The sequence below is a fragment of the Opisthocomus hoazin genome, chromosome 2 (genome assembly GCF_030867145.1).
Source record: "Opisthocomus hoazin isolate bOpiHoa1 chromosome 2, bOpiHoa1.hap1, whole genome shotgun sequence".
Taxonomy (NCBI): Eukaryota; Metazoa; Chordata; class Aves; order Opisthocomiformes; family Opisthocomidae; genus Opisthocomus; species Opisthocomus hoazin.
In genome coordinates, this window is record NC_134415.1 from 43,382,938 (window position 1) to 43,404,897 (window position 21,960).

The 21,960-nt window shown below is 46.4% G+C and overlaps 1 protein-coding gene and 1 pseudogene across 5 annotated transcripts; one reads left to right on the forward strand and one right to left on the reverse strand.

The window, feature by feature from the left end:
• Nucleotides 1-9,882: 9,882 nt before the first annotated feature.
• On the forward strand, nucleotides 9,883-13,902 carry LOC104337971 (DNA-dependent metalloprotease SPRTN-like; annotated as a pseudogene).
• Nucleotides 13,903-15,762: 1,860 nt separating this feature from the next.
• Nucleotides 15,763-21,113, reverse strand: LOC142360509 (protein NYNRIN-like). 5 transcript variants are annotated; one of them, XM_075413438.1, is made up of 4 exons: nucleotides 21,006-21,113; nucleotides 19,455-19,603; nucleotides 18,394-18,441; nucleotides 15,763-17,681 (listed from the first exon to the last, which is right to left on the reverse strand). In XM_075413438.1, exon 4 carries the CDS (start codon nucleotides 17,644-17,646, stop codon nucleotides 16,723-16,725), a length of 924 nt encoding a protein of 307 aa, XP_075269553.1. In that variant the 5' UTR covers nucleotides 17,647-17,681; nucleotides 18,394-18,441; nucleotides 19,455-19,603; nucleotides 21,006-21,113; the 3' UTR covers nucleotides 15,763-16,722. The 5 variants fall into 5 exon arrangements, 4 of the variants coding, with proteins under 4 accessions (XP_075269553.1, XP_075269554.1, XP_075269552.1 ...); XR_012763113.1 differs by having other exon boundaries at nucleotides 15,763-15,955; nucleotides 16,037-19,603; XM_075413439.1 differs by lacking the exon at nucleotides 18,394-18,441.
• Nucleotides 21,114-21,960: the final 847 nt, after the last annotated feature.

Consider the following 21,960-nt stretch of genomic DNA (forward strand, 5'->3'; position numbering starts at 1 on the left):
GGTACATTTTTACAGCACAGAGCAGCACGATGCAAAGATGCTAGCTCAGGTCCTGGAAACAGGAGAGCCCAGTGCCGGTGTTGAGTTTGTGCAGCAATAACACTTCCACCTCCACAGCTGGTCCACACCAATCTAGCAAGATCTCAGAGCAAGTTGGGCTACACAACTTTGATATCCCTGGTGCCAGATAATACTATTACCCAAGTAGGTCTGCCAGTAATGATTTTTCTCGGATGAGCTACATTAGCCCCAAAATCAGAATCTGCCAAGTGCAGTAGTATACACACACCTGTCTAGCTGTCAGCAGAGTGGGTATCTCTTAGAAAGTAAAGTAAATCCATTTTCTCTTTAGAGCTTTCAGCCGTCGCAAATACAGCAATAATTCTCAGATAATGAGATGGAGCAGTCCCCTGTGAACTGTAAAATAAGGAGTTTTCATTCTGAATAGAACTAATCTCCGTATGTCACCCTGCCCGGGGGACCAAGAGGTATAAAAAACCCTGTTTACATGTCCTACTGAGCATCCCGGTAAATAAAGATGTTGGCTGCAGAGCCCTTTCACCTTCATTCACCAGGAAGCTGAAGCCTGTGGGTCATCTGATCCTGATTTGATGTCATATTGCACAACTCGTTTCCCTGAATTTTACAAATGTTTAAGCACAACCAGATTTCTCAGACACTGTCTGATTCTTGATTCCCTTCGTCATGACTAATAGCCCTGTGAAACGCAGGACAATAGAAATTACAAAAGTTATGGGAGAAGAGAGATTTAAAGTTTTGTTTTCTTTTGTTTTCTCCCTCATGGCTATTTATTTCTGTCCATCATCCATAGTTCTTGGGAGGGTTATAAATTCTAAAAAAGGATTTACTTATAAGGAATGGGTTAACTGAATAATAAATACACCAAATAGCATAAATACAGGCTCTCTTTGGCAAGAGTGGAACTTCCCAAGAGCAAACACAATAGTTCGCACGCTAAACTGTGGTTAGAGGTTAGAGGAAATTTCCAAGTCTCATAGCAGTGTCGCCGCCAATTGGATTAAAGCTCTCAATCCTGTCAGCAGTGTGACAGCCATCTTGCAGTCATCCCACAGTACGTTTTGGGAGGGCCTGGAAGCAGAACATTGCTCTCAGAAATGAGATCTTGCTGGCACTTATCTGTTGTTAAATCTCCACGCCAGAGAGGCCATCTCAAGCACCCGTTTGAAACTCAGGCAATGTTTTGACACAGGAAAGGTGTGTGTGTTTGCATGTGTGCGTAGGTACGTCCCATCAGCACATACAACCAGGTGTAACTTCAATTCCCATGGCTTTTCCTGTTGGTTGTTTATTGGTTTGTTTTTCTGTCTGGTTCCAGCAAATTTGAGCCTTGTTTTCCATGTAATAAGTTACAGAAATGTCGACAAAGCCACAATTACTCAAATGATGCTGCAATTCACTCCACTTATGAAACATTTGCAATATAATCATTTAAAATATTATTAGTTCTATTTTGGCCTCTTTTTCAGTCTATTTTATACACTAAGAAATGTTATATTAAATTTAATTGTGTGGGAGATGATAACTGGGAATCAGCAACTATCTCGGGCTTAGTGACACTGTTTCTTTTTCTTTTTTGCTATAGTCTTCATCGGCCAAATTCTCATAAATGCCAGAGGGGCTTTTCTTTATAATTTACAGCAAGTATCAGACATAGAGCAGAACTGGTTGTAAAAGTTTAATTAAGTGAAACATTTTAACAAGAAATTCAGAGAACAGTATGCCCTGCTCTAAGTAAGTGATTGTAGAAATAGCATTGACAAGAAATGTGTGTGTTCCTAAATGAAAAACTTTTGCAGACGTAGGACGTAGGACAAAATGTTCCAGAATTTTAGATTATGCGACTAACGAGAGCCGATCTTTTATTAAGTGGTGTAAAAATACGTGTATAATTTGCTGCGTGTATGGAGATTCTACACGTGCATCCACATCCACACACACGGTACAGTACATCATCCATCTCTGGTTCTAAATTATGCTATTAATACTTTTAGAGCAACTGTCGTTACGGCCTACTGATACTTCACAAAGTTTGTATTGAAACATTAGTGACACCAAATTTTGTAGTACTCTTCTGCTGGCAGATTTATTGCTCATATGGGAAACCAGAATTTATTAAAGGCCGTACGGACATACAGAATTGCTTGTATTCTGTTTCTACACAGCCAAATCCTGGCCTAAATGAAATCAATGGCAAAATGTCTATTGGTCTCAGCAGGAGTAGGCTTTGGCCAGTTATGTGTATAACTTGAGAAGCACTTTGGGATCTTGTAGGACAAAGGCTATATTATTATCTATAAAAATCTGCACAAAAATATCTTTGAAAAATCATGCAGACAGGATAAATAATCACTAACAAATTCAAGACAGGCCAGAATGAAGGTTGCACAGTCCTAAGTAACTTCATCTGACTTCAAAGTTTAATTTAACTTCAAAGTTGACCCTACTTTGTGTAGGATGTTGAGTTAGGTGATCTCCAGCGGTACCTTCCACCCTGAATTTCTTCGATTTCATGGTATGACCTAAGCTCTGTAACTGCCGTGGCCCTCAACACACCAAGGTGAGTTCAGAACATTGACTGCTCACGGGCCTGGTCACTCCTTGTTCCCCAAGGTTTGGACTCCCAGGATTTGCCCCTCCGCTCCACCAGTCCCCTTGGCTCAGGGACTGGTGCCGTCGGTCAAATTTTGGCTTCTTTGATCACGGGGAGGTGTACACAGCACTGGGCCTGCTGGCAACAGGCGGATCGCAGCTATCTCAAAGGGGAAAAAGGATTCTTGGCCACGAGCTGGCGGGGCTCATTGAGAGGTCTTTAAACTAGGTTCAAAGGGGGAAGGGGACATCGCCCAGCTCACTAGGGATGAGCCCAGGCTTGGCGTGCCAGGGTCAGGGGTGAGACTGACAGCCCAGCTCAAGTGTGTCTATACCAAGGCACGTAGCATGGGCAATAAACAGGAGGAGCTGGAAGCCATTATACAGCAGGACGGCTATGACTTGGTCGCCATCACAGAAACGTGGTGGGACAACTCGCATGACTGGCATGCTGTCATGGATGGCTACAGACTCTTTAGGAAAGACAGGCCAACAAGGAGAGGTGGTGGACTTGCTCTATATGTGAGGGAGCAACTGGAATGCATTGAGCTTGGCCTGGGGGCAGATGAGGAACGAGTTGAGAGCTTATGGGTTAGAATTAAGGGACAGGCTCATAAGGGTGACATTACTGTGAGTGTGTACTACAGGCCACCTGACCAGGAGCAGGAAATTGATGAGGCCTTCTACAGGCAGCTGCAAGCAGCCTCACAATCACAGGCCCTGGTTCTCATAGGGGACTTCAACCACCCTGACATCAGGTGGGAAGACCATACAGCTAGGCAGGCGCAATCCAGGAGGTTCCTACAGAGCATCGATGATAACTTTCTGATGCAAGTGGTGGAGGAACCAACAAGGAAAGGCGCTCTGCTAGACCTTGTATTAACAAACAAGGAGGGACTGGTGGAGGATGTGAAGGTTGGAGGTAGACTCGGCTGCAGTGACAATGAAATTGTCAAGTTCAAGATCCTGCGTGGAGGAAGCAGGGCGATAAGCAGGATCAAAACCTTGGACCTCAGGAGGGCTAACTTTGGCCTCTTCAAGGAGATGCTGGGAGGAATCCCGTGGGCCAGGGCTCTCGAAGGCAGGGGGGTCCAAGACTGCTGGTTGCTGTTTAAACGTCACTTCCTCTATGGTCAGGAGCGGTGCATCCCCCTGAGAAAGAAAGCAAGCAAAGGAGGCAGAAGACCTGCATGGTTAAACAAGGAGCTTCTAGCGGAGATCAGGTGGAAGAGAAGGGTCCATGGAATGTGGAAAGAGGGGCAGGCCACTTGGGAAGAGTACAGGAATGTGGTCAGAGCGTGCAGGGATGTGACAAGGAAGGCCCAAGCCTACCTGGAACTGAAGCTGGCAGGGGATGTCAAAAACAACAAGAAGGGCTTCTTCAACTACATCAGCAGCAAAAGGAAGGCTAGGGACAATGTGGGGCTGCTGCTGAATGAGGCGGGTGTCCTGGTGACGAAGGATACAGAGAAGGCAGAGCTACAGAATGCCTTCTTTGCTTCAGTCTTCAGTGCCAAGGCAGGCCCTCAGGAATCCCAGGCACCGGAGGTAAGAAAGAAAGCCTACAGAGAGGATGACTTTCCCTTGGTCGAGGAGGACTGTGTGAGGGATCGCTTAAGCGATCTGGACGTCCACAAATCCAAGGGCCCCGATGGAATGCACCCACGAGTGCTGAGGGAGCTGGCGGATGTCATTGTTGAGCCACTCTCCATCATCTTTGAGAGGTCCTGGAGGACAGGAGAGGTGCCCAAGGACTGGAGAAAGGCCAATGTCACTCCAGTCTTCAAAAAGGGCAAGAAGGAGGACCCAGGGAACTACAGGCTGGTCAGCCTCACCTCCATCCCGGGAAAGGTGATGGAGCAGCTTATCCTGGAGGTCATCAACAAGCAAGTGGAGGAGAAGAAGGTTATCGGGAGTAGTCAGCATGGATTCACCAAGGGGAAATCATGCCTGACCAATCTGATAGCTTTCTACGATGACATGACTGGCTGGGCAGATGAAGGGAGAGCCGTGGATGTTGTCTACCTAGACTTCAGCAAGGCTTTCGACATAGTCTCCCATAATATTCTCCTAGGGAACTCAGGAATTATGGGCTAGATGAGTGGTCGGTGAGGTGGATTGAGAGCTGGCTGAATGGCAGAACTCAGAGGGTCGTCATCAGCGGCGCTCAGTCTAGTTGGAGGCTGGTAACTAGTGGTGTCCCCCAGGGGTCAGTAGTGGGCCCAGCCTTGTTTAACTTCTTCATCAACGACCTGGATGAAGAGTTAGAATGTACCCTCAGCAAGTTTGCTGATGACACCAAACTGGGAGGAGTGGTAGATACACCAGAAGGCTGTGCTGCCGTTCAGCGTGACCTGGACAGGCTGGAAAGCTGGGCAGAGAGGAACCTGATGAGGTTCAACAAAGGCACCTGGGGAGGAACAACCCCATGCATCAGTACAGGCTTGGGGTGGACCTGCTGGAGAGCAGCTCTGCGGAGAGGGACCTGGGTGTCCTGGTGGATGACAGGTTAACCATGAGCCAGCAGTGTGCCCTGGCTGCCAAGAAGGCCAGTGGGATCCTGGGATGCATTAGGAGGAGTCTGGCCAGCAGGTCGAGGCCAGCAGGTCAAGGGAGGTTCTCCTTCCCCTCTACACTGCCCTGGTGAGGCCTCATCTGGAGTACTGTTTCCAGTTATGGGCTCCCCACTTCAAGAAAGATGAGGAGCTACTGGAGAGAGTCCAGTGGAGGGCTACAAGGATGGTGAGGGGACTGGAACATCTCTCCTACGAGGAGAGGCTGAGGGAGCTGGGCTTGTTCAGCCTGAAGAAGAGAAGGCTGCGAGGCGACCTAATATATACTTACAAATATCTGAAGGCTGGGTGTCAGGAGGATGGGGCCAAGCTCTTTTCAGTAGTGCCCAGCGACAGGACAAGGGGCAAAAGACACAAACTGAAGCAGAGGAAGTTCCGTCTGAACATGAGGAAGAACTTCTTCCCTCTGAGGGTGACGGACCACTGGAACAGGCTGCCCAGGGAGGTTGTGGAGTCTCCTTCTCTGGAGATACTCAAGACCCACCTGGACAAGGTCCTCTACAGCCTACTGTAGGTGACCCTGCTTGGGCAGGAGGGCTGGACTAGATGACCCACAGAGGCCCCTTCCAAGCCCTACCATTCTGTGATTCTGTGATTCTGTGGTTTGTCTGTGGGAACTATATTTGTGTTTCTCTCAAATAATTTTAAACAAGAACAGAAACCCTGGAAACAGTTTTCTTGGGAATTTGGAGAAATGATCTTCAGTTTTTTAAGTTTATTGTTTGTGTCTCTTTGAGTGACCGGTTTAGGAGATGGATCATAATTTTTTGTTCCTGAATAATAATTTGTCCTGCTTTGAAATCTGAAGGAGGAGGGCATTGCTCACATTGCTGAACATAGCTGAGGCGCTTCTGGGCCGGAGCTTCCTCAGCCCGTGGCACCTATGAAGAGGTTGGGAACCTGTTTATATAAAAGACCAGACATGGCCCTTCCTTATTTGTTTTTTTTTTTCCCTTGTGATGTTTTCACAGAGTCTTTTTTTAAGATGAGTGAAAGGAGAAGTTCTGAGCTTTCCTGACTTTGCAGTACAGTTGGGGTGTGCCTGCCTCTGTCCCACAAGGCTGATGGCTGCTTGGCAGGCAGCAGCGAGTGTCAACACCGATGCCTGGGTGTGTTTCTGTTCACAGCATGCGCTCCCAGTCCATTCTGCACATGGCAATGTTTCGTTATGAGAAAGACACTGCAATGAAGTATTCCAGGATCCTGAATGACCACTTCAGGGTACGGTATGCGTATTGCTAAGCTGCCAGCTGGATGGCTGCAGCAGTTACTGCTGTCAGCTGAATAGCCCAAACCTAGCAAGGGTTCTGTTCCTCGCTGCAGAGTTCTTCCAGAGCAACACAAGCACCTTCTCCATGCGTTGCAAGGTAAGATTTAAAAATACATACGTTGTAATGAGTCTCTAAGGGTGTGAGTGAAAACAGTAGCTGGAGTATTTGAGTGCAAGCTGCGTTTGAGAGTGCCTCACCACTTGCTCTTTCTTGCCACCTGAAATCATACTGTTAGGGGGCGTGAGTATGTTTCTGCTCTCTCTTTCCTGTCTTTTCTCCTTGGAAAGGGTTTTTTTCTTTTGTTACGAGGTCCAGAGTTACCATGTCCCGAGCAAAGTAGTTTTCCACTAGAGAAGCAGGTCAGAGGAGCAAGAAAGGTATTGTCACTGTGCTGTTTCAGAGCCCCTGTTGGTGCCATCTTTGTTCTGTTAGCGATCCCTTGAGACTTAATGGGATACCATCCCCATCTCCCTGGCCGCTGCCCACTAGGATTATGCCTTCACCCTGTGGTAGCATAACTTTGAGGTGATACTTCAATATTTGTCTCTTTAGCTCAGTCACCAATTAAGAAAAAGAAACTCTTCTAACTGGTGAGTTACTGAGCATTTTGTCCTTTCTGTCTATCTGCAGCAGTGTTGCTGTGTGTATGGCAGCAAAAGTAGAAGGGAAGCTGTCACACAACAGTTTGAACCGACGCCCAGCAGACTGGGCCTGTGTTTTAATGACAATGAGTAAGGAAGATTTTTTCTGTGTGCCGTGGTAATTGCATTTGGCACACAGCTACCCGGCTCCCCGTCTGCCCCTGCTAAACTCTGCGTTGGAGAGAGGGTTGTTTGGTCTGTAATAGCGATGCTGTAATTCCAGTGATTTTTCTGCCACCTTGCAGAGGATAGTTTATTGGGAAGTAAATGGTCTCCTGCGAGCGTGGTGGAAGCCCTCTCATACCAGTGACTAAAATTAGGTTGGTTGAGGTGGAGGAGGTCAAGTGATGTGATGAAGCCTGCCTGTGCCTGGAAGGCAGGCAGCTGCCCGCGTTTAGGTTCCCTAGAGCTCTAAATGAGTTTGTGTAGGCTGAACTGGCTGCTTTGACCCACTGTCAGAAAGCTCCAGCTTCTGTAGGCGGGGAGCTTCATCATGCCTGAACTGTAAGTCATGAGGAAAAAGCGCTATGCTGATCTGGTGAAAGTTTCCACAAGTAGGTGTAGATTTTGGAAGGTGGATTGGTGGCCCTTTCTGATGTCTGGTGCCGCAATTTCTATTGTCAAGAGAAGTTCTTAGAGTTGCAAATCACTTCAAAAACCTTGGCCTGGCACTCAAAGGGCAATTACTTGTTATGCAGCTGAACACATCTCAGTTTTCCACACTCCACTCCACGCTGCAGGCCTGGATGATAGCAGAGAGCTCCTGCCATAAGATTGTCTGGCGGCAAGACTTTGACGTTAAACGTTCGTGACGGTGTTTCTTTCTCCTGCAGACCCACGGGCATGTCTTCCCCAAAGCCCTCTCCTGCCGGTTCTGTGAGATCTCAGCCGGGACGTATTGCTAACAGCTGTGGTGGGAACACCATCCCCTATAATATCCCAAGTATCACCTCTTCCTGTGTCAACATCACTGCTGGTATCCTCTCTGCATGTGCTCTGTGGGAACAGGCTGATGCACTGGCCAGGGAGAATTAGGGTAAGTTTGTGCCCTCTGGCTTTTCTGCCTTATGTGTTGTCGTTCTGTGTATGTACTTGCTTAAATCTGAACACTCGGTGTAGCAAACGCCAGACCTAAAGCTCAAAGCATGAGATATGTTGAAATAGACAGCTAGGGCATATTGGCAGAGATACTTGATGGTGATATATTGATGAGTGTTCCAATTAAAAGGTTGTCTTGGCATCCTCAAATGTCGAAGAGCTAAGGAATGAGGGTATCAAGTGCAGGAAAGCTGCCACCTTGCTTCATGGTAAGACAGGAAGCAGAGGAGGTTTTTTGCTGTTTGTTTTTCCCTTTGGGGCGCTTAGCTTTTCTGAGTTGGTTCACCTTCTTTAAGAACAGCTTTGTGGCCTGTAGCCTTGTGGTTTAGTTAGATTGTCAAACTTCCAGTTATTTTTGCCTTGCGAACAGTGAAGCCGGCTGCTCTGCGTAACAGAGAAGCTGAGCAGCATTTGAACTCAAGTCCTTGCTGGGCACGTGACCAGTACTTGCCAGCAGCATTTCCTAAAGTTGCTGCTACTTGTCTATTTTACCGTTTTGTTGTTAAAAATGTATTGTTCTGTGGTACAAGCAGTGGTGAATAAGCAAAAGCCCTAGAGTATGTGCAGTTCAGTCTGTAACCTGCCATCCCATGTGGCATTTGCAGTGACATTTTACACAAAACACAAAGTTTTGTGAGCTACTGTGGGCAAAGGGATATATTGCCACGATCTGTTGGCAAACTTGCAAAAGAGAATAAGCACCGTGTGCCTGGCTCAGCTGTTGGAAGGCTGTAAAAACACTCACGCTAATGAGGCAGGTGCTGAAATTCAAACGGCTTTGCAAGTCCCCTTTGAATAAAGAACCTCCAGTGGTTGGCTGTCCTCTGAGCAAATCTGTGCTCACGGCAGCAATACACGTGTAGTGTTTCGGATTCTGTCCTCACAAGGCTGGTAAGAGACTGTCACACAGAAGGAGTGGTGGATGCTGCTGCTAAGCCAGAGGAAGGAGTCTTGGAGGGAAACCTGTGGGAGGGCAGCCTGAGCACAAGCTTGCTTCAGCCAAGGCCGAATTCAAAACCTGCTCTGTGTTGCCGTTGTCATGTAGGGGAATGATGGCTGGGGTAGTCAATACTCCCAAGGGAGTGGATCTGTGCGGTGGAACAGTAAATACTCACGTAGGCCTGGCAAGCTGTACAAATTTTTAAACCTGTTCAGCTGAGAAATCATGATGTCTCCAAGGTCTGAGGATGGATGATGGAAAGGCACCAGTCCCATTTCTGGGCATCGCTCAGGAAGACACTCGAATTTGGCTTGCTTCAAGTCTGGGGGAAGCCTGCGGCGGGGACTGGGCTGTGAACACCCAAACTTTTGCCCACCTACCAGGGAGTCTCGACGTCCTTTTAAAGCCAGCGCTTGGGGAGCCGGTTCAGTGCGTGTACGCGTGTGTGAGTGCATTCTGCTCTCACGTGCCCTGCCTCGTGTGCTTGTTACGCTTCCCGGCCTTCTGATAGCGCTGGGCTCTCTGCGTCGACAATGTGTTTAACGGGACTTGCCGACGGACAGCGTGACGCTGTTGTTGCTCCTGGCAGCCCCCTCGCCTGTCAAACGTGCCTGCTGTGTGAAACCAACCAAATGTTTTCGCTCTGCCTCCTCTTTTTGAGAGTTTTCTATTGAAATCAGCGCAGCGATGTGGCTCGACGTGCCGAGGCTCGGCAGGCCGTTGGCGGGATGGCGGAGGACTCGGTGCCGGCGGCGCAGCTCCGGGAGCGGCAGGACGCGGAGGATGAGGCGATGGCAGCAGCAGCAGTGGGCCCCATGGCTCTGCTGGCCCCCTTGGCCCTCCGCCCGCTGCTGGTGGTGGACGAGGCCTGGGAGCTGCCGGACCCCAGCCCCGACGTGCGCAGCCTCTTGGTGCGGCTCAGTGAGGAGCTCCTCTGGAGGCACCTGGCCGCCGTCGAGGTGTCGTAGAGCCGGCACATGGCCCTGTACGCCGCCGTGGGGGTGCCGGGCTGGCTGGCGGGGCAGCGCTGCCTGGGGACGGGCCGGGGGCTGCCGTGAGCCGGAGCTGAGAGGCGCAGGCCGCAGCCGTGCCGCAGGGGAGCTGGGGCCGTGCTGGCTGCTGGGGCCTGGCCCCGCTGGGCCTCTGCTGGCGGCAGCGCTCGCCAGGCCCTCGGCAGCACTGGGGTGCTGAGCTGGTGGAGGACACAAAGGGAAGAAGGGACTTTGAGGCGTTCCTGGTGGCTTACTGTGCAGGAGTGAGGACGTGAAAAGGCTCGGCAGGCGTCAGAGGCTGGGGAGGGCGAAGGGGGAGATGGCAGAGGCCGGCAGTGCAGTCGGCATTGGCGGCTGTGGGTCGCAGCCTCTGATTTCTGTATTTCGCTCTGTCGGGAGCTCTGGTGGAAACAGCCCTCTGCCTCCTGAACGGGTTAGCTCGGAACCGGCCTCTGTCCATTCTTTTTTTTCCTTTTCTTCAGGATTGCTAGCTTTGAATTAAGTGATTGCGAGTGATCTGATAATTTATAGTGTTTCTTCTGCTAGTTCAGTCACAGTTTATTCTCAGGAACCTACTGGCTTAATTTTTTTTTTGCTTGTTGACGTTGCATTTTTGAAGTAACTACTAAAAGCTCTTTGTCATGTTCTGAGTTACCTGAAGTGTGTTGGAAGGGGCCAGCACTTTAACTGCGACTCTCAATTTTCTTCACAGACTACCGAAACAAGTAGCTGCAATATTTTGTTTCCGTGTCTTTCAGCTCTGCTGGAGCGTGCGTATATGAAGGAGCAGGTGGAATGTGTTCCATTCGTCTGAGCGAGCCGCTCCTGAAGTTAAGACCAAGAAAGGATCTTGCTGAGGTATCTGAAGGTTGCTCGTGAATTTGCACATAAAGCGTATTGTGCCTCGTCCCCACTCCATACGCACATTTTACGTTTCATAGTGGGATTCGTACACACAGTGACTTACAGATCAGAGAATAGGGGTGGCTTTATTATTACATTTTTGTTCCTTGTGTTGCAACATCGCGGCAACCTTTCAGTTTTATGTTTCTAAATGGGCAGCGCTGAGTAGGAGTCTAAACTCACATGTTTTACTGACTTTGTAAGGGAAAAAACCCAACTCTTTTTTACTCCTAAGTTATCCTCTAATATTAAAAACAAGCAGAGACTGTAAGCGCAATCAGAAAGTGGCTGTAGTTTCATCTTCCAGGTCAAAAGGCCAACAGCAGAAAACAAGGATCTAGGATATGGCTGTAAACATCGCTTGTGTGGCTTCTTGTCCCTCTGTCAGGGCTGCTTGTTTGAGTTTGCTCAAGGTTCAGATTTGCTGAATGAAGAGAAATGCTGCAGGGCGTCGCTCCTATCACAAGCGTCTCCTTCTTTGGTTGTAGAGGGGATCTTCTCTTTAAAGATCTGACTTGATTTTGAGGATGATTTCTCCTTTTTGGAATGTTGCCTGTTACAGTAATGTTCTCCAGCTTGTTCTTGTGGTATGGGAATAGAGGGAATGCGGCTTGACAGACAGAAGTATTATGCTTTTGTGACGCAGAGTGAACATGTGAATGCATGAGAATAAAGTCAGTACCAAGACAAATGGAAAGGAGGAAAATATCTCCAGCGTAATTTTGAAACTATATGCAATGCTTTTCAGTAAATAGCTAATGATTTGCATCGTTTCAGGCACTGTTGCATGAAATGATCCATGCCCTGCTGTTTGTTACTAATAACGAAAAGTTCATGAATATCATGGACCAGAGTTCCGCAAACACATGCGTCGCGTTACTCGCTGGACTGGAGCCAATGTCACAGTAAGCGTAATCCACTTCACCTAAAGTAATAAAGATTTTTTTTCCTGATGAGGTTTTTCCGTATGCCTGGTGGGATAAGGAGCAATATATTTGTTCTTGTTAGGCACTGGTGGCACTGATACAAATTTGCATCCACGTGTGTGCCAGTTCCACAGTGACTTTGTTGGGGATGAGGGTGGGAACAGGTTGAGGCAGAGGTGATGCGTTATCAGTCGTCTCATTTTTCGAGTATACTCTCTGCAAGTATTTTCCTATGAGCTTTTGTTTTAAACTTCAAACAACTTAAGTGATGCCAGGGACAGAATAGCTCCATGGTCAGAATGAGATCTGGGGAAGACCAGTCTGTTTTAGTTAAGATTTGTATCAGTAGAGGCTAATGAGTTGAAGCTATTTAAAAATCATCTGTCTGATAAGGTAAATTAACATTTCAGCTGGAGGAAGAGCACAAAACTGGTGTTGTTTGCAGTACATGCTAAACAGTGTGTCATTTAGGCTGAAACTGCAGACAGGCTTTTAAAGTGGTTTTATTGCCATTCAAACAAGATAGCCAGGACATATTCCTATAGATCCTGTCTTCTTTTTTTTTTGAAGCTTTGTTTTAATAGCATCTAAATGTTGATCAAATTTCACCCAGGTTCAGTCCTTTTAGCTGGTAATGTAAAAATCACAGCAGGAACGGAAGGAATGGTAATATATTTTAAAAAAATACATTGTGGAACTAGTGATACAAAATTAGAACCTTTCTGATTGACTGCCTTTTTTCTTTTTTCTGAAACCTAGATCCATCATAGTTTTTGTGATGAGGTGGATTTGTACGGCCAGCACTGGTGGGGATGCAATGGCCCCTGTCAGAAGAGCAAACCTGACTTTGGATCTATGAAACGCTCAATGAACAGAGCACCCTCTGTGCGAGAGCATTGGTGGGTTGAGCATCAAGAGACGTGTGGAGGTACATTGCCAAAAGTGAAGGAGACGGAGAACTTCTCCAAGAAACCCCAGGGGAAAACCCAGCCAGCAAAACTTCCAAATTCTGACTCGGCTAACAAAGGTGTTTAAAATCATTCTGTTTTTCCTTTGCCAGACTCTTTTTGTCCAAACAGGCCATTGACCAAATACGGATCAACCGCTACATGAGCTTTGTTTAGATATTACTGCAAACATTAATTATAGTATTACTGATATTAATTAATCATGATATTACTGCTATTACTGAAAGAAACTGCCCATTTGATTTGTGCATTTTTAGGTGGCTCCTCAGCTTATTTGTTTGCAAAAGGTTTAGTTTACTACGCTGTTTTCAAGCAGCAGATTTTTTGGGCGAGGCACATAAAGTACTAAACCTGTGATTTCTATATGAAAAAGTTACTAATTTTTCTTACTTTCTTCCCTTCTTGTTTTGCAGGGAAGACGCAAACGCATGATGTGCAAGATCTAATGCCATGCAGGGGAAAAGGATATCGGCTTGGAGGAGGAGACAGTGGACTCTCAGGAAAAAGCACAGATTCCAGCAGCGTTGTTAGAAACAGTGAAGCGCCTGGTTCACAGCATCGTTCAGCAGTGAAGACAATACCAATCCCTAAAAGTGAGATGAAATTTGAAAAGTCACCCCGTAACGGCATCTTCTTTCCACTTTCTGCTGATGATGCCAGTGAGAAAATCAACTTAGCTTCAAAGCATGAGTTTCCTGAACCCTCTGTTGCCAATACAAAAGCTTACAAGCATGGTAGCGAGCCACCTGTTAAAATTGCTCGCGGTGTGGGAGAAAAATCAAACCAAGGCTCTGCAAATGGCAAGAGGGCTGTGCCATTTTATGGCAGGACATCGAAACAGTTTTGTTTTGAGCAGACAACAGCAGCTTAGGCTGCATCTGAGAAAAATGTTAAAGATTTTATCCTCACACGAGTGGGTTACACTAGGTACTGCTTTATTCACAACTCAGAGTTGGGCTATCACCTCAGTGAATGGCCAAGCTGAACTCGCTAGACTAGTTGATATACATTTATTAAACCGATTACATCAACTCTAGAATCTTCACAAGTTTCTAAGCAACCATTCTGTTCCTTTAAGTACGTCATTTATTAAGTTCTTTCTATTCTTCTGTCTTCCTAGAATTCTCCCTCGCTGGTTTCAGGGTCATCTCGGAGTCGTCATCTGTCCTTCATCTTCTTCTGTGAATTCTGTTTGGTACAATCCATACAGTTGTTTTCTAACCCAACTGCAACATACCGATTGTACGGTTTCTTAACGCAGCTGTGTTCACACCATTGAACCTATGTTCTAGTTCTATGATTTTATTCTATTCTATAATCAGTCTTCTTTATAATCCATCTCTAACATTCCCTCCTTTTGTTTTTATTGCATCCCTGCAATTACTAATTACTATATTTCCAAACTTCTTTTTGACACTTCTTAGTGATTGACATTAAACACGTTAGTATACATTGAAAAATCACAAACAGACAAACAACTATTGTTACAACAAAGAATAAGATCACTAAAGCTTTCTTTAGCCAAGTAGCTAGGTTCGGGAACCAAGAGGTTAACCAAGAAACAGCATCAGTGAATCCCCACGAGGTGTCGTCTTTTTGCACTTGTTGCATCTGTTTACCAATTTCCCAAATTTTCTGCACATCAGTAATTAGCTCTCCACTATGATCGGTGTACATACAACAACTTACACTTAAAATGGTGCAGACCCCTCCTTGGGAAGCTAATATCAGATCCAATGCCATCCTATTTTGTATAGTAATTTTCGAGAATTCAGAAACCTCTTTTTGCAAAGTGAGCAGTCCATGTGCTGTGGAATTTGCTAGTTTTTCAGTCTCTCCAGAAATGTTCAGAATTGCTTTTTCCAATTCACTTACCCCTAAAGAAGGCATAAAGCAACGGAGCAAAGAGTGAAATCCTGCAGGTCTTTCTCTCAGGGGATTAAGATTTCTTTTCACACGATTAATATAGGTCCGGTGCCAAGTGTCTTTGGGTAAGACTTCAGGATGTATTTGCAAATCTGAAGTGAGAACTCCAAGAGCACAAATTCCTCTCCAAGCTAGAGGTAAAGCTTTATATGCTGTTGTTCCGCAAAGCCAAAAGATACCTAAATCTGGAGGGGCTTGCCATCTTAACTGCAACCCAGAACTTATTGTGGTTGTGCTTTGGCAGTTTGTCCAATTTCCCACAATTGTGTGATTTTGGCATAGGAATCGATTAGAACACGTAGAAGGATAACGTCTTTGAACACAATGGACTTGGGAATAGTTCCATTGCTTGGGTAATTGAATAGCCCAGATTTGCTCTTTGTAGGTGTCAGTGAATGTAGTATTATACCAATATCGATTCCAATTTACTGCTCTAGGTACAGGAGTACCTATTAGCTGGAACCCCTGATCAACAGTTTTTGGCAACAAGACACAAATCCAGCGTTCGGTTAGATTTAGATTCTTAATAAAGGAATTCGAGTGACACATGCATTTTATTATGCCATTCATTTTCAATCTGTTCTCCGTGGTTTGTTTCCTCCAGACCTTTTAGGCGTCTGCTTAACCATTGAGGGGTTTGCATGCTTCGATATATGGTGGGTCGATTAATCCTAAAGACAGACATCACATTCAAAAGGTTAGTACATGCATAATCATAAATCACAATCCTAAATTCACCATAAAAACGATTGCCTGATATATCGTATCTATGACAGCACCAATCTCCATGGCCATAAATTCCCCACATGTGATGATCGTAGCACCATGTTCCTCTTACCCAGAGGGGGTCTTGTAACTGAATATGATATACAAATGGAGAGAATTTGCCGCTGTCCCAGTCCCAGTACGCATGCAACCATAGGCAGAGGTCCAGGTATCCCATCGACCGTCAAGCAGAGTTTGTACGTTGACGCAGAATTGCAGAGAATCTCCACATAGATTGATAGCGTCTCTCATCTCAGTCTTCGGACAGTCAGACGTAAGAACGAACCGCCCAGAGTCTGTCTGAATTCCTGCAGCTTGGCCCTTAAGTTCGCAAGACAAATTGCTGTACATGACATTAGGGATATTGGCACCGGCATCTTGATAGTGTATTGCTGATCTTACCCAGAATCCGTGGAGACTGCTAACAGGTATTTTACATCGAAAAATTAGCAACACTTGTACCCAATTCATTGCTCTTCAGTATCTTTCCGGACGTGAGAATGATGGATCCAGGTCTCTTTCCCAGCAACCTTAACAGCATAAAAAGAGGTTAATAGTACAGTGTATGACCACTTTGGTTCCAATCTATTTTCCCGATTGTAATTTTTCACATAAACTTTATCTCCTGACTGTATATCATGTAGCTGGACTTCAGGAGATACACCTTGATACCAATGAGCATGATTTCTCATCTGGGAAAAAGAATCCTGGAGGTACAAAAGGTATTGAGTGATTTGCTCATCTCCATCCAAAAGGCTAGCTTTTGCTGGAACAGAAGTTCCTGGAATGGCAAGAATTCTACCAAAAGGAATTTCTGCAGGGGACACTCCTACAGGTTGTCTTGGAGTGTTTCTGAGATCCCATAAAACTAAGTTCAAAGCTTCTGGCCATTTTAATCCAATTTGTTTACAAACCTTAACTAACTTCTCCTTAATGGTTCTATTCATCCTTTCTACTTGTCCAGAGGACTCTGGATGATATGGGGTGTGTCATTGTTGTCTAATTCCTAAAGCATGATATATGTGAACCAAAATAGCTGCCGTAAAGTGTGCTCCCCTGTCTGAGTCAATTATTTCTGGAACGCCATATCATGGAATTAATTCTTTTAAGAAGATCTTAACTGCTGATTTTGAATCATACTTTCTTGTTGGGAAAGCTTCTACCCATCCAGATAACTGATCTACAGTCACTAACAAGTGTGCATAACCCAGAGTCTTAGGCATCTCAGCATAATCAGTTTGGAGCTTTTGAAAAGGAAAGGTGGCCGGAGGCCTTTTACCTTGTGGCGGGTTAATTCGCAACGTAGCATATTGCTTGAAGAGTTTACAATTCTCACAAACTCTTCGTGCTGCAGCATAAATTCCTGGTGCTGCCCACAGTCTTTGGATTTGGGAGGCTGTGCTCTCCGGTCCTCCATGAGGTTTCTCATGGAACCAACGGGTTAAGGGTAATAAATACCTTGTTGGCAACAGAGGTTTGTTGTTCAAAATCCATTGCTCTCCTTGTCTCTGAGCTCCTAGTCGTTCCCATAAGGATCGTTCATCTTCGGTTAAGGATTCATAGAGTTGGCACACGTCCAGTGGGCTTGTCCATTCTTCCTTCGTTTGCAGTGCAGCCATAAGATGGTTGCAATGCCTAGCAACTGCTCGGGCTGCTTGGTCAGCCAAGTGGTTACCTCTTGAGATGGCATCTTGTTTTCCTGTGTGAGCTTTAATATATATTACCGCTAAAGCTGTCAGCAATTGAATCGCTTCCAGTAAATCTTTTATCTGCTTTCCATGAGCAATCGTTTTTCCTGCTGAAGTTAGAAATCCTCTCTCTTTCCAGAGGGCACCTGTTGCATGACACACTCCAAAAGCGTATTTTGACTCAGTATAAATGCTCACTTTTTTCCCTTTTGCATACCTGGCTCCTTCTGTCAGTGCGACAACTTCCACACCTTGCGCTCCCAGAGACAAAGGTAGAGGTCCAGCAATTAATACCGTTGTGTCTGTCATCACCGCAAAACCCATAGCCCGTCGTCCTTTATCATAATATGATGATCCATCTGTGAAAAGACTCACCTCTGGGTTATCAAGTGGTTGATCTGTTATGTCGTCTTGTGACTTGCTAGTAAATGTTAAAATTTGCATAACAATGTGGCAGGGTTAAGCATGTTGCACCTTTCCAATTTCAAATTGTCAGCTAATAACAATACCAGTTCATAACAATGTGCTCTTTGGGGTGAACAAAATTTCCACCTCATGGGGTACACATACGGTTAGTGCATGTCCTAAAACAATTGACCAAGATTTTTCTACTATCTCAGCTGTAGCTTCAAGTCTTCGAATACAAAACGGAGCTCCTTTTACTACAGGATCTAACGTAGTTGAAAAATAAGCTACTGGTCTTTCATGAGGCCCTAAAGTTTGGACTAAAATTCCTCTGGCTGTTCCCTTTACCTCATCACAATAAAGTTTAAAGGGTTTGGTATAATCAGGGAGTCCTAATGCTGGGGCATTCAATAACGCATTCCGAAAAGCTTTTTCTCTTTCAGATCCCCATGCTACAGGTTCCACCTCCTCATTCCTAGTTGCTTCATGCAACAGTTTTGTTATTTCACTTAATCCAGGGATCCAAGGTGTGCAAAATCCAGCTTGCCCTAAAAATCCCCTTAACTGCTTCTTAGTGGTAGGTCTTGGCAGTTCCTGTATTATTTTAACTCTTTCAGGATCAATTTCTCTTTTTCCCGGACTTAATAAAAATCCCAGGTACTTTACCTTAGTCTGGCAAAACTGCAGTTTGGATGGAGAGACTCGAAGACCCTTCTGCACCAATTGACAACACAAATATTTAGTATCAAGTATACAATTTTCTTTTGTCTTACTCACAAGTAAAAGATCATCCACATATTGTATAAGAACAGGCAAACAGGGAAGATTTAAATCTGGTAAATCATTTCTCAAAATATGAGAGAAAATAGTGGGTGATAAAACCTTGCGGCAATCGTGTCCAGGTTAACTGTTTCCCTTGCCAGGTGAAGGCAGAAATATGTTGGCTTTGTTCTGCTATTGGTATACTAAAAAAGGCTCCTGTTACATCAAGCACAGTGTAATATTGGCCCCAAGGTGGTATTTCAGTTAATATCAAACTCGGGTCTGGAGCAACTGGATGGGGTGCAATGACATGCTCATTAACTGCTCGTAAATCTTGAACAAACCTATATTCAGGGTCTCCGTCGTTGTCCAACCTGTTTTTACTTACAGGTAGAATTGGGGTATTATAAGGGCTCCTACATTCCTTTAGAATTCCCCCTTTTAAGAATTTATCAATTTGTTTACCAATACTAGGAATTGCTTCTGAAACTATTAGATATTGTCGAATAGAAGGAGGTGTCCCTCCTTTTGTTTGGATTACCACAGGTTCAGCTGATTTTAACAGCCCTGCTTCATCTCCAGAAGTGCTCCATAATTCATGAGGAATATCAGAGAGTTCCTCAGGGATCTTTTTTTCCTCCTTTTTATTTTCTGGTATTTTGATTAAAGACATCCCAGTTACTATTAGTTGGATACCAGTTGGAGTTTAAGAGATACAAGTGCCAAATTCTTGCAATAAATCCCGTCCCAGCAAAGACACAGGTGTTTCAGGGGAGATGCCAAACTTTCCCCAAGCCATTTTTCCTCCCAATATCACTGGAAGGGGAAGCGAAAGGGGCAATTTCTTACCTCCCACCACTCCATCTACCTTGATTTTTTTCTCCTGATAATTGCGGAACAAAAAAGCTTAATAACGATATAGTTGCTACCGTATCTACTAGAAGATTGACAAAAGTACCATTTACCTTTGCTGTGATGTGACCGTTATGATCTACCTTAACTCCAACCACTTCCATCAGTTACTGTGAGTGAGGTCTGGGAGGTTTTTCTCCATAGTTTCTAACTTCGACTGCCGAAGTCACTGGTCTCAAGGGGCATGCGCGCTGTATATGACCTGAATTACCACAATGAAAACGTTCAGGAGTGTTAAAATACGGGGAAACAGAGGGAGGAAGACCTCTGCCTCTTTGACCTCTTCCTCTGATTCCTCTGTGGGGAAATCCCTGGCATCTTCCTCTTTGGCTACAATTCTGAGCAATTGCTGCATCGAGCAAGCTGATTTCTCTTTCTTTACGTTCTCTCTTCCTCTCTGCCTTCAGTTTCTCCCCTTCTTGCTTCTGTTGTTCTTCACTCCTTCCATCAAAAACAAAAGTTGCTATGCTCAGAATTTTAGTCAAAGTTTCGCGTTGCCAGCCTGGCATGTGTTTTCGGAAATATTTATCAATGTCAGGAGAAGATTGGTCCACAAACACACTTAGGGCCAACGGTTCCTGCAAATTTTCACAAGCCATTCCCCCATATTTTTAAAGTGTAGCTTTTAGTATTCCCCAATAATCGCTGGGATGTTCATTAGGTTTTTGCCTACATTCCATTACTTTGGTCCAATTTGTGACTCATTCTCCAGTTCGCCAAACTGCTTCAACTATTGTTGAGCAGCAGTTTGATATGCTTGAAGTCCTTCTGTGGTAGTTACAGCCCAGCCTGGATTTTTCTCAGGACATGGATGAAGTCCATTTCCCCTCTGAGCCATTTCCCTGTCTTTGTGTAAAATTTTTTCTCTTTCGTCTGGTTCGAATAGTTCCCGGAGGAGAGTTCTTACATCACTCCAATATGGAAAATAATCATTTATGATGCCAGGTCATAATTGAGCACATTTTTCGGCATCATCTCGGCATTTTTGCTTGCCAAGATACTAAATTTCCTTGTTTCCAAGGTTCATGTCTTACCACGGCTTGGACTGCAAGGACCTCTGGCGGGGCTCCTGGTCCAGCCCTCGGGTTTGGAATGCAATCCAGTTTCACGGGATACATTCCAATCCCTTTTGAGGTAGAATTATCATCGTCTGCCTCCGGAGCAGAGGGAGCAAAGGGAGCAGAGGGTGATAAGCGACCTCCATTGTTATGATTACCTGCAGGTTTCCTTCTTTGCTGGGCCCAATTATACCAAATATACTAGTAATCAATGTCTTGAGTGCCTGCATCCTCTGGAATTATTCATCAAAATTATAACTTGTGTATCTTAAAAGCTCCCCTAGGGGCCACACATCCATAGGTCCACCTCCTCTAGTTCTAGTGAGAAATGGCCATTCCTCCTGACATAATAGTATCAATTTCTTTTTCTGCAAAGTCTGAGACGAAGGTATCTTACTCCAATTTTCAAAAACCTCAGCAAGGGGCGTCCCCCTTTCCACGCTGGGTGTAGTTCCTGTATCAAATACTTCAAGCAAAATTTAAACACGAGAGAAAATCTCAGCAATCAGTCTGAACACCCTCGAGACCGAAAGCTCTCGGACTCACCCAGTCCTTTTGTTTGGCGCCGGCACTTTGAGCGTTGGTCTCGGGTGTTCCCAGAAAGATCCTGAGTATCCGTCTCCTGTGTCAGTGTCAAAATGTGGCATCAGCCGGCTCTCCAGTGCGGGGAGAGGGCGGGGCCGGGGCGGGGCCGTGGGCGGAGCATGTGTTTGGGGTGGGGCGGGGCTTATTCCGGGGCGGGGCAGTTCTGGGGCGGGGGCGGAGCCATGGGCGGGTGCAGAGCTGGGAGGGGCGTGGCCGGGGCCGGGGCGTGAGCAGTGCTGGGAGAGGGGCGGTTGCCGGGGGCGGGGCCCCCGCGCCTCGGAGAATTCCTCGCTGCTTGAGCCAGAGCCCCGACGGGCCCGCTGCGGGGGCGGTGTCAGTGACTGCGCTGCTCTGCAGGGCCCCTTCTGCTGCCGGCTGCGGGGAACCTCCAGGGAGAGAGAGAGATCCAGCCGCGACAGTCCGGGCTCGTCTCTCGCACTCCGGGAAGGGACGATGTGACGAGACAGGGCTGCCGCCTTCTCCTCCAGAACGCCCCTGGCGCTCGCTTGGCTTCGTGTGGCCGCAGTGTGGGGAAACACGGCCAGGCGGAGGACTTTCTCATAAACAGGCACTTCTGTGTGAGCCGCCAAAAAGGCCCCAAACCCCCCCACAAAAAGGAAAGGGCAGAATAATCGAGGCCGAACCCCACCGGTCCCTCCCCGAGAGAGCATTCGGACGTCAGAACTCCGGCCTGGCCCAGGCCGTGCCCTGGGAGCACCGAGCACCGGCAGCAGACAGCTGCTCTCTCCGGAGGGAACGAAACGGGGACGCTTCCCCTCCCCGGCGAGGCGGGACCGCGGCTCCCAGCACAAAGGCAGCGCCGCCAGGAGCCCGCTGGCCGCCGCCGCCCCCCGCCCCGCCTCGGCCCGCTCACCCGGCGCGGGACGGAGGAGCCCAGGGGCGTGGCCAAGGCGCC

Excerpts from the sequence above, each read along its gene's own strand:
- LOC142360509 (XM_075413437.1), bottom strand. The coding sequence starts at position 17,766 with ATGCAAATTTTAACATTTACTAGCAAGTCACAAGACGACATAACAGAT.